The following is a 12,500-nucleotide window of genomic DNA, read 5'->3' on the forward strand; positions in this document are numbered from 1 at the left end:
GCGGGGTCAGTACCTGCGCTCGCTGCGTCCCCCCTGTGAGAGCTCACTTCCTGTATCCATCATGCACCTGGCCGTGTCCTGGGAGGGTCACCTGGTGGTGCACACCTGTGTGGAGGGGAAGGCTACACTCAAGGTAGAACACACACACACACACACACACACACACACACACACCTGTGTGGAGGGGAAGGCTACACTCAAGGTAGAACACACAGACACACACACACCTGTGTGGAGGGGAAGGCTACACTCAAGGTAGAACACACAGACACACACACACACACACACACACACACACCGGTGTGGATGGGAAAACGATGGTTATGTATATAACCACGGTTCTATGAGTTCCGGATGACCGCCAGAGGCGGTGCTTACAGCACATGGATATTATCACACGGAACGTGCAGGTCGAGACTTAATAACAACAAAGTCAAACGTGACCTGGGTGACGTCACCCGGTGACCCCGTGACGGGGGTTAAGACACCGGTGAACCCAGGAAGCGATCTCTTGGCAAGTCTTCTCGCATAGACTCCGAGTGACTGCCAAGGCTCTGGCGGTCATCCGGAACTCATAGAACCGTGGTTATATACATAACCATCGTTCTATATCGTTCCTACTGACCGCCAGAGGCGGTGCTTACAGCACATGGATGACCAATACCAACAAAGTCACGAGGAGTGCCTACCCGTACTCAATGTTGCTGGGACGGGCCAGGAACCACCGCCAGCGGGACAGGATTATGAGGGACAACATTAATCCTGTAAAACCGCGTGAACGTGCAGCTGGACGCCCAGGAGGCAGCGCTGCAAATGTCAGAGAGGGGCACGCCCCTCAGCGGAGCCCAGGAGGCCGCCATACCACGGGTGGAGTGCGCCCGGACATCCCGAGGAACCGCGGAGCCACTGTGCCCGTAGGCCTGCCGTATGGCCTCCACTATCCACTTGGACAGTCTCTGCCTAGAGAGTGCCAGGCCCCTCCTCGGTCCGGTGTGGCACAGGAACAGGGCATCACTCAGACGGAATCCCTCAGTACGAGACACGTGCATCCTGAGGGCACGAACAGGGCATAAAAGTTCTGACCTCTCCCCCTGATCTGCTGCAAACGCAGACAGGCTGAGATGCCGATTAACAAAGCCGGAAGAGAGTGTCTTCGGCAGGAAAAAGGGGTTAGGCCACAGAGTGACCCCACTGTCGCCGGGGTGCCACTGCAGGCAGTCCCCACTAACCGACAGCGCATGCAATTCCCCAACGCGCTTGGTAGATGTAATAGCCAGAAGGAACGCCGTCTTCATGGAGAGCCATGCAACATCTGCTGTCAGTAAGGGCTCAAATGGCGCATCACAGAGAGCCTGCAGCACCAAAGGCAGATCCCACGTGGGCACCCGGGCCCGCCGGGGGGGCCTCAGACGGAGAGCGCCCCGGAGGAAGCGAGCCACCAAAGGAAGGGATCCCACAGTACGTCCGTCAACCCTGGCATGATGTGCAGAGATGGCAGCAGCGTACACCTTGATGGTGGAAGGTGCAAGACCCTTGTCGAACAGTGACTGAAGGAACCGCAGAATGGTAGGCAGGGGGCAGCGTGTAGGCTCCACGCCCAGTGCCAGGCACCAATCGGAGAATAGCCTCCACCGGTTGGCGTAGAGGGCATTGGTGGAGGGCGCCCTCGAGCTGGCAATGGTGTTGACCACCGCCGGCTCGCAAAGCCCTAGTTAGGGGGCTGGCCCCTCAAGGGCCAAACCCAGAGCTGCATCCGGGCCGGATCCAGGTGCCAGATCTGGCCCCCCAGCTGAGACAGAAGATCCTGTCTCATCGGCAGGCACCAGGGGTCTCCGTCCAAAAGCTGTAGCAGCTGAGGAAACCACACTCTCCATGGCCATCGAGGAGCCACCAGCAGAAGCGAATAACGGTCCACCATAACTCTGTGGAGAGGCTGCACTAACAGTGGTAGCGGGGGAAACGCATAAAGCCGAGAAAGACAGCCTGCAGCTCCAACACATTGATGTGCTGCCGCCGCTGCAGAGAACTCAAGCGGCCTCTGGCCGTCCGGCACTGCCAGACCGCACCCCATCCTTCCAGGGAGACGTCCGTGGTGACAACCTCCCGCCGGGAAGGGACGGCAGCCAGGGGGACACCCTGCAGGAGGTAAGCCCTCTGCCTCCAAGGACGGAGGAGCTTGTCGCAGGTGTAGGAGACCTTGACTAGCCTGTGCCCGTGCAAGGCCGGGTGGAGGCGGAGGTTGTTCAGCCACCTCTGGAGCGGGCGCAGTTCCAGCAGCCCCAGCGGAACCAGAGAAGAGGCAGCGGTCAGCATGCCGAGGAGACGTTGGAAGGATGCTGACGGAGAGTGACCTGCCACGCCTGAAGCGTCCGAGCAGCCGGTGAATGCCGACGATCCTGGCCGGAGAGACCGTAGCCCTCAACAACCTTGAGTCCTGGTGGATGCCGAGAAACACAGACTCCTGGCTTGGAACCAACGAGCCCCAGCTCCGCAACATGCAAGAGCACATGTGTGACATCGGAGTGGGCCTGGGCCTCCGACCGGGAGCATATCAGCCAGTCGTCCAGGTAGGGCAGGATGCCAATGCCGCCGCCACACACCGGGTGAAGACCCGGGGAGCCAATGCTATGCCAAAGGGCAGGACACGAAACTGGTACGCCTGCCCCTCGAAGGCAAACCGCAGGAACTGCCTGTGGTGTGGTGTAATCGGGACGTGAAAGTAAGCATCCTTCAGGTCGATCGCGGCGAACCAGTCGTCCGCTCGTCTGCTGTGCAAAACATCCACAGTGCGGAGCATGTGAAACCGTAGGATCTTCAGATGGCAGTTCAAAGCCCTCAGGTCCAGTATAGGGCGGATACCGCCGTCTTTCTTTGGGACAAGAAAATAATCGGAGTAAAACCCACCTAGCCGTTTGCTCCGCTCGACTGGAGAGATGGCACCCTTCTCCAGGAGGCTGTAGATCTCTTGCCGGAGGACGAGGGCCTTCTCCGGGCAGGCCATGGTGGTGGTCCGGACCCCTTGGAATCTCGACGGTCGGCGGTCGAACTGGATGCGGTAACCTTCTTCGAGGGTCAACAGCACCTAGGGGTCCGAGGTCAGCTCTCTCCAGCGTCGGAGCTGCTCGCTGGAGAAGTGGCCGACCGCCGGCGTGACGACGTCAGCGTCGTCCAGATCGCCCCCGTCGGTCATCATAGGTGTGATGAGGGGCTGGTTGGGTGGAGGGAGCGGCGCCGCGGGCCCGAGATGTGTAGGGTCGGCGAAAGTCCCCGGCCCGCCTTGAGTCCTGGCGGGTACGTGGCGATATCGCGCCGTCCGAAATTGCTGCGCCGGCGTTGCCGCGTTGGGGAAGCTGGCGCAGACCGGCATACTGTTCCCGTGCCTGGACGACTTGAACGCTCCTGTCCAGGGCCTGTTGCGAGGCTTGGCCAAACAACTCCCCGGGGACAACAGGGAGAGAGCGCAGGACCCTCCTGTCCGGCTCCGCCAGCGGCGACTGTGCTAGCCAAATTTGGCGGCGGGCGAGGGTCAAGAAGGACATGAGCCTACCCAGTTCTCGCGCTGAATAGGCGAATGCCTGGAGTGCAGCCTCGCAGAGCTCCTGAGAGCCCACGGCCGTCCACTGGGATGTTTGGGCGAGGGCCAACAATAGGTGGGACGTGGAGTTGCTAAGGCGTCCCACCTGCGCCGCCGTGTCATAGCTCCGGACAAGCAGATCATCTGTGATGCGGCACTGAGCGCGGGGGCACCTAGCGTCCGGGCACAGAGCCTCATTGGGGGACAGGACCAGGTCCGTCGGAGGTGGAAGGCGAGCCAACAGGGCCTTCATCTCCTCCAAGTCAGCAGACATCCTGCGGACCTTCGCCGTCAAAGGGACCGAGCGCGACTCATGTGCCTTGAAGGTGGGGCGTGAGGCCACCCCATGGCGCCTGCTGGGCACTGTCGCTGCAGTAGACACGGCGCCCTGCCCCGCCGGGGTCAGGGAAGCTTCCTGTGGCGCAGCCACCAGTGCAAGCCTGGCAGTCCCTGCCTCCATGCTGAGGCACATGCAGTCAGCGCAGGCAAGGTCGGTCAAGCCCTGCTGTAAGTGGCCGAGACCCAGACAGGAGGGGCACTCGCGATGCCCGTCTTCCATCTCAAGATTCGCCCGGCAGCTCACGCAGCAGTGAAGATACTCCATGTCAACCAGTCAGGCGAAGGCACCGGACAGGACAAGCTGACGAGAGTGGACAGGGGCGAGAGCACCCCAACAGTATTCCTTGTCTTAATTAAAAAAGACAACCAAGGCCACAAGACACCCAGGGGCGAGAGCACCCCAACAGTATTTTTTAGTCTTAATATAAAAAGACAACCAAGGCCTCAAGACACCCAGGGGCGAGAGCACCCCAACAGTATTTCTTGTCTTACAAAACAAAGAGATAACCAAGGCCACAAGACACCCAGGGGCGAGAGCACCCCAACAGTATTGTTAGTCTTAATTAAAAAAGACAACCAAGGCCACAAGACACCCAGGGGCGAGAGCACCCCAACAATATTATTAGGTTTACAAAAAATCTAAATAATGATAACAAAGCTATCGTTATCAATAATCACCGCAATGAAAGAGCTAGGCGGCAACAGAAAACAGGGGCAAGCACACCCCAACAATATTGTTAGGTTTACAAAAAAATAACAAGGGTCAAACAAGCTAGGCTAGACTAAGCCTGCAAGCAACCAATAATCAGAATCAAAATAATGATAACAAAGGCTACGTTATCAATAACTAACACAAAATGAAAAGAGCTAGGCGGCAACAGAACACAGGGGCGAGCACACCCCAAGCCAAACCAAGAAGGCTACAAACAAGGTAGCTACAAGGCAACAAAAAGGGCGCCGGGCGCCACTAAATATCGCTAATAATAAATATATTTCAAATGACCAAAACGCAGTCTCTTTGGGGGGTGAAATCACGGCCCCAACCAAACAAGGTACGAAACTTTGGCGCTTCAGTCCACAAACAATCTCCAAACCTGCAAACGCAAATGCGAGAAGTGAAAGAGATCGCTTCCTGGGTTCACCGGTGTCTTAACCCCCGTCACGGGGTCACCGGGTGACGTCACCCAGGTCACGTTTGATTTTGTTGTTATTAAGTCTCGACCTGCACGTTCCGTGTGATAATATCCATGTGCTGTAAGCACCGCCTCTGGCGGTCAGTAGGAATGATATAGAACCACACTCAAGGTAGAACACACACACACACACACACCTGTGTGGAGGGGAAGGCTACACTCAAGGTAGAACACACACACACTCACACACACAACTCTCACTGTGTGTGTGTGTGTGTGTGTGTGTGTGTGTGTGTGTGTGTGTGTGTGTGTGTGTGTGTAGGATAAGAACGCCCTGCACCTGTACTCTGTGAATGGGAAGCACCTGGGCACAGAGGCTCTGAGGGAGCAGGTGACGGACATGTGTGTGTCGGGGGAGTACGTCGTCATGGGCAGCGAACAGGGCTACCTGTCAATCAGAGACCTGTACAGGTAAACACATGGGCTACTCTCTGTCTCGCTCTCTCGCTCTCTCTCTCTCTCTCTCTCTCTCTCTCTCTCTCTCTCTCTCTCTCACTCTCTCTGTCTTCCTCTCTCTCTCTCTCTCTCTCTCTGTCTTCCTCTCTCTCACACTCTCTCTCTCGCTCTTTCTCTCTCTCTCTCGCTGTCTCCCTCTCTCTGTCTCTCTCTCTCTCTCTCCTTCTCTTTGTCTCTCTCTCTCTCTCTCGCTGTCTCCCTCTCTCTGTCAAATTCAAATTCAAATTCAAATGAGCTTTATTGGCATGACAAATATAGTTTGCATTGCCAAAGCATAGCACAGACATAAATCTACACATATCAACAGACAAAAGTGTGTGTGTGTGTGTGTGTGCGTGTGTGTGACCGTGTGTGTGTGTGTGATTGTGTGTGTGTGTGTGTGACTGTGGGGGTGTGTGTGTGCTTGTGTGTGTGTGTGTGTGTGTGTGTGTGTGTGTGTGTGTGTGTGTGTGTGTGTGTGTGTGTGTGTGTAGAGCTTCACAGACCACAATCACCGTCCCTTGCCCTATGGCATTCACAGACAAATTTGGCAGCAAGACCCGCTGTCTGTCCCTGCTGTCCAAGCAAGACTGACATCTTTTCCCGTTCCTCTAGATTTTGGAAGCCTGGGATTAGGCTCGTAAACCTGTCAAAGTATGACTTCCTCTCTGTCTCTCTCTCTCTCTCTCTCTCTATCCTTCTCTCTGTCTCTCTCTCTCTCTCTCTCTCTCTCTCTCTCTCTCTCTCTCTCTCTCTCTCTCTCTCTCTCTCTGTCTTCCTCTCTCTCACACTCTCTCTCTCGCTCTTTCTCTCTCTCTCTCTCTCTACTGGTCAGTCTTATTTGTATCATGCAGGATAAATCTCTTTGCCCTCTATACCCCAATACAATTCTAGAACACTGCAGCAAATTACTGTGAAAATCAAAGAATTCCTTTTTTTGTCTCGTAAACAAACTGTTACAGTTAAAAAACAATAGAAAAATTACAATTCCAAGATGTTGTTTATTTTTTAAAGGGCATATATTGTTTGTTAATATGATATAAAATATATATTCGTGACATCTACATTACGAGCAGAAGCACCACCTTACTGTGATTGTGTGATTGTGTGTGTATGTATGTATGTGTGTGTGTGTGTGTGTGTGTGTGTGTGTGTGTGTGTGATATTGTGTGTGTGTGTGTGATATTGTGTGTGTGTGTGTTTGTGATATTGTGTGTGTGTGTGTGTGTGTCTCCATCTCCTGCAGCCTGGCGCTGTGTGTGCCCCCCCTGGCGATGCGTGTGTGTGTGCGGTGTGTGTCCGTGGTGAAGGAGCAGAGCCACGTCCTGGTGGGTCTGGCGGACGGGAAGCTGATCGTGGTCGGCGTGGGCAAGCCTGCAGAGGTAAAGAACTCGCTCAGGAACTACATTACCCAGAGGATGGAGAACTACATTACCCAGCACCCAGGGTCGCCGCTCATGACCTCACTACGCGTCCGCTCGCCCGCACGCCTGCTCAGCCTCAGAGATCAGAACACACTCAGCCCAGAGTAACACACACACACACACACACACACACACACACTCAGCCCAGACTGAACACACACACACACACACACACACACACACACACACTAAGCCCAGACTGAACAGACACACACACACACACACACTCAGCCCAGACTGAACACACACACACATACACAGCCTAGAGTGAACACACTCACACACAATCAGCCCAGAATGAACACACACACATTCAGCCCACAACATGTTTATACTAAAGCTAACACTCACAATCAAAGGAAACAGAGATATAATATATAAAGTGTGTGTGTGTGTGTTTTATACAGTACGTATAATGTTTTCGACCCATATGCCAAGGATTGTGAGTGGTTTTATTGTTGCCTTGTGTTGTTTGTGTGGATGGTTTATTTTTGTTTACAAAAGCGCTGTTCTATGACCATGTGTTTACTTCTGTCCTTACTGTGATCTTAAACCATGAACTGTGTCCTAATACCGGTACTAGTCATCATGATACTACTAGTCATATCAGTGGTGTTCTTACCGGTTGTTGCTAGATTAGCAATGGTCAACATTTGACCAGGTTTACCTCTAGAAATCTAAGCGTAGCGGTAGATATGTCAATATTATATTATATTATAACGTACCTCATGGTAGATATGTCAATATTACGGATCGTACGAGCAGAATGATTTACCTCATGCCACATTCTTCCTTGTAACCTTGACAGCTCTTCTGAATGGTTTGATTCCTTTGGTGCTGTCTGATTGTGACTGGACTGAAAGGGGTGTGATCTGAATCAGACCTAGATGAACTAACTAATCAGTCGTCTCGTAGATCAGACCTAGATGAACTAACCAATCAGTCGTCTCATAGATCATTTATCTCCTCTTCCCTTTGTGTTCTTCATCTCCTCTCCTCTTCTTTTCTTTTCTGTTCTTTTCTTTATTCTTTTCTTTTTTCACTGCCACTTTACTTCTTTTCAACTGTTCATTTCTCTCCTCACATCTTCACTCCTTCATCCTGTCCTTTCCCAACCGTCATCCTCCTCTCCTGTCATCCTCCTCCTCTCCTCTCATCCTTCTCCTGTCATCCTCCTCCTCTCATCTTCCTCCTCCTCTTCCCCATTTCCTCCTACTCTCTTCTCCTCTCCTCCTCCTCTTCTCTCTCCTCTCCTCCTCCTCTCCTCCTCTACTCTCCTCCCCTCCTCTCCTCTCCACCTCCTCCTCCTCTCCTCCTCCTCCTCTCCTATCCTCCTCTCTCCTCCTCATCCCTCCTCTCCCCTCCTCTCCTCCTCCTCACCACTCCTCTCTTCCTCCTCCTCTCCTCTCCTCTCCTATCCTCCTCTCCTCTCCTCTCCTCTCCTCCTCCTCTTCCTCTCCTCCTCTCTTCCTCTCCTCCTCCTCCTCCATCTCAGATGCGCTCTGGCCAGATCACGAGGAAGCTGTGGGGTTCCAGCAAGCGTCTGACCCAGATATCCTCGGGAGAAACGGAGTACCACTGATCCCGCCCCTCCCTCCACCCCCTCACCTCCCAACTGGCCCACTGCCCTGTAAATCATGACAATCATCCAATCAGAGCTGGCCAGACCACGTGTGACTGGAGAATGACTGTGTTTGGTTGGCCCGTACTGAAGAAGGATGGGGGGCCTGGACCCTACCTCCAGATAGTGGTTGATGTACTTCCTTGTGTGAGTGTGTGTGTGTGTGTGTGTGTGTGTGTGTGTGTGTGTGTGTGTGTGTCCTGACAGCTGGACAAGCGCGGGCGCTCTGGCTCAGTTTGTCGTGTGTGTGTGTGTGTGTGTGTGTGTGTGTGTGTGTGCCTGTCTCACTGCACCCCCATACATTAACCCAAATAGCATGTCACCCTGTCACACCAATCCAATAATCCTTCGCTCTTAAAATGACCATCATCATCATCATCTTCTTCATCATTATCACCATCATCAGTTGCAATCTTTCACACTTTACCACAGGAAAAGAACACTTTCGTGCTGGTCAGGGGGACATTGCTTGGTGTTTAAGTGTGTGTGTGTGTGTGTGTGTGTGTGTGTGTGTGTGTGTCCTCTGTTTTCTGCCTTTCGGTGCAAGGTGTAGAATGTGACGCAGTAAGAGATTGTGTGTGTGTGTGTGTGTCATATCACAGGACATAATACACATCGCACACTCTAATTTGAATGAAGTTTAAAGACATTTTGTTGATTTTGCAAACAGCAACTTGTGTCACTGAAGCAATATTTTGTAACAAACTCACACACACACACACACACACACACATGCTAACACTGTTGTGGTAGTGTGTGTGGGGGTGTGGACACTTTAGTGCTCGACTTTTTAACCATAGAATGTTTTCTTTACTCATTACTTGAAATGCTCATGTTTGTTTGTTTTTTTCGTTTGTTTGTTGTTATTTATGTGACTTGGGCTGAGCGGTTGCGTTGCCTAGTCTGTCATGACTTGTGATGACGGTAGTGATTTCAGGGCTCACACATTCTCCTACAGACCAGGGGGACTGAACACACACACACACACACACACACACAATGAGGACTGGTGATGACTGTAGTGGATGCATGACTCACACACTCTCCTACAGACCAGGGGGACTGAACGCCCCCGCATCAGCCCTCGACATGGTACATTCCAGCCTCTACTTCAGCGGCTTACCAAAACAATACTGCTAGTCTTCCTGGTTAGTCCATGGGGCCTCTTAAGGAGGGGTGGACATTGAGAATTTGGTAAAAGATGGGACGATGCCTCCACCTCTGTCTGCTTCCTCAGCTCCTCAGCCATCCAGTAGGGGGCGCCCTCCTGCTATATGGAACTGCTAACGTTTGTCATGTTAGTGCTGAGGGCGCTAAAGCACGCTCGTCTGGCTCTTCATTTGATCACTAATAATTAGCTCTTCTAGCTCTTCTCTCTGTCTCTCTCCCTCTTTCCCTCTGATCATGTGCTTAGGCAGGTCTTTGAGCGCCCCTCTGTTGAGGACGGTTCTATGTGTGTTTCTCGTCTGTGTCCTGTGTGTTTGAAAGAATCTCAAACGGTTCTGTGTGTGTGTGTGTGTGTGTGTGTGTGTGTGTGTGTGTGTGTGTGTGTGTCTGTGTGTGTGTGTGTGTGTGTGTGTGTGTGTGTGTGTGTGTGTGTGCAGAAAAGCCAAAGCCAGAGACCTGTGTAGTGACTGTAGGCTGTGAGATAGTGCCCCAGCCAGGAGGTGGTGCTATAGAGGGATTTGGTCAGTTAAGGGCCTCTGTGTATTCAGTCTCACTGCCCTATGCAACCGTGGCAAAACACATATGACCGTAAGACAAAGACAAACTTCAGCGTGTGTGTGTGTGTGTGTGAACCTCTGTGTCTTTGTTGTTTGTTTTGATTTTGTGCTATGACCTCTTGAACTATGACCTATGACCTATTCCACCACTGAAATGAAAATAGAGTGCCTTTTTCCCATGATGCACCAGTGCTTCCTGATGCAGAAACCCTTCCCCGTCCTCAATCCTAGACCCTCGATCCCCGCCCTCCATTAACAACACCATTCCACTAAAAGGAAAATGAAACGCTTCTTTTGGGAATCAAACATCATCAAAGCCAGAGGTTGAATCTAACCAGACTCTATGTGACTCTTAAAGTTAGCTGCTTTAGATTTGACTTGTTACCAATGGGTGTGAGTTCATGTCAGTGTGTGTGTGTGTGTGTGTGTAAGTGTGCTTATTTATATATACAGTATGAAATGTACAGCATGGTTTTTATTTCTGTGTATTTGAACTGTATTTTTTGCACTTTCAAGGTACTACCAATGGTTGAAATTGATTGATTTATTAATTAATTGATTGTTTTAAATGGCTTCTTGATCTGTACAGACAAACTGCTTTGTATACACAAGTGGAAAATGATAATTAAAGCCCTATTGAAAATCAGTTCCATTTGTCTGGGGATTTGATTGTAGTCATTTTTCTTCATGATTTCCAGTTCCCTTCCGAGTAAGTGCACATGCAGCTGTCCGTATTAGGTTCAAGTTCAAGTTTATTTATATAGCACATTTCATATGTTATACATAGAAACAGTGTGCTTTGAGTGCAGAGAAGACATTCAATTATCTAAAATAAACAAACACACTTAGCAAAATAAATATATATATATATGTATATGAAATGAGTGTGATGACCTTAACTCCAGAGGTAGGCTATTCCAGAGGGTTGGGGCACAGTAACTAAAGGCACCGTGTGCAGCATTGGTGTTTATTCTTGGGGTCGTGAGACAATATTTATTGGAGGACCTTAGGCAACGCGATGGATCATAAAAAGAAATCCGGTCGGAAATATAGGGTGGGGCAAGGCCGTTAAGTGATTTATAGACAAGAACAAGTATTTTAAACTAAATTATTTGTTAAATTGGCCGGAGAAGAGGGGCGGGACTTCCCAGACTAGGGAGCCAGTGAAGTGATTTAAGAACAGGGGTGATATGATTGCATTTTGAAGTTCTATCTATTCTAGCAGCTGCATTTTGGATAAGTTGAAGTTTGTTTAACATCTGTTATGCTAGACCAGCATAGAGTGCGTTGCAGTCATCTAACCGACTTGAGATAAATGCATGAACTAATTTTTCCGAATCCTGTAAAGACAGGAGGCCACGGACCGGACTTTAGAAATGTACAGCTCGGTTTTTTTTAAACCGTGTCACGCTGCCTCGAATCGGATGGACACCGACGAACTGACGAGTCTTCAATGAGGCAGCGGTGGACCCTTTTCACACTTCAAACGCTAGGTGGCAGCATTGCCCATCAAACCTGCACCGGGGAAGTCAAGGCCGCGTAAATGTCTATACCGTATGGAACTCTGGTAGGCTATCTATGACTCATCCGAATCATCTGCATTCTTATGTTTGTATTCGATTTGGGTTGCTGTGACGACACAGCACACCTGCCCACGCCAATTTACATCTTCATTGTAAATGTCACCTGTTCAAATAGGCTAACACATTCGTTACCACATGGTCCTAGATTTGGCCGACATCACTAAGCACCGAGCAGAGGGTAATGGATGCTATAAAAGGCAAAAATAAACATTCCGGCTCTGCGGAACGGAGAATAAATGAGCGGAAAAAATCAACTGATGGCCGATCAGGGCGAAAGTCTGAGGAGATCGATGAGGATGACTGTGAAGACAACGAGGATTATTTCCAAACGCTGGTGACTCGCGGGCCGGCGGTGAGTAGCCTAATCAGGAGGCTGAAGTCACACTAGGGGCCCCGATATATTCACAGCTGTAGTAACTAATTTATAACTTGACTATCGGGCAGGCTAAGTGTAGGCCATATCTACAGTTTGGGTATTGTCTAGATCTAGAATACACAATTGATTTTGTGGATAGGGATGGTATTGGCCTAATTATTTAGGTTTGCTTTTTTTTTTCAAAATGTATATCTATAAAATTGAAGATTGGGAGCACAGATCAGTAGCGAA

General features: G+C 50.8%; 2 protein-coding genes across 2 annotated transcripts in view; both read left to right on the forward strand.

Annotated features, from left to right (window-relative positions):
* Nucleotides 1–10,953, forward strand: part of nbeal1 (neurobeachin-like 1) — a gene marked incomplete at its 5' end in the record, with an annotated part of 47,772 nt that extends 36,819 nt beyond the window's left edge. Inside the window, 4 exon segments of the mRNA XM_080835431.1 lie at nt 1–133; nt 5,369–5,517; nt 6,788–6,923; nt 8,461–10,953. The exon segment at nt 1–133 is cut by the window's left edge and continues 29 nt beyond it. Coding sequence (XP_080691557.1) covers nt 1–133; nt 5,369–5,517; nt 6,788–6,923; nt 8,461–8,547 — 505 coding nt within the window. The 3' untranslated portion in view covers nt 8,548–10,953.
* A 1,121-nt stretch (nt 10,954–12,074) lies between these two features.
* Nucleotides 12,075–12,500, forward strand: part of LOC308362704 (cation channel sperm-associated targeting subunit tau-like) — a gene marked incomplete at both ends in the record, with an annotated part of 4,062 nt that continues 3,636 nt past the window's right edge. Inside the window, one exon of the mRNA XM_080835432.1 lies at nt 12,075–12,245. Within this exon, the coding sequence (XP_080691558.1) occupies nt 12,075–12,245 (171 nt within the window). The remainder of the gene's footprint in view (nt 12,246–12,500) is intronic.

Source organism: Sprattus sprattus (assembly GCF_963457725.1).
Source record: "Sprattus sprattus genome assembly, chromosome: 3".
Lineage (NCBI taxonomy): Eukaryota > Metazoa > Chordata > Actinopteri > Clupeiformes > Clupeidae > Sprattus > Sprattus sprattus.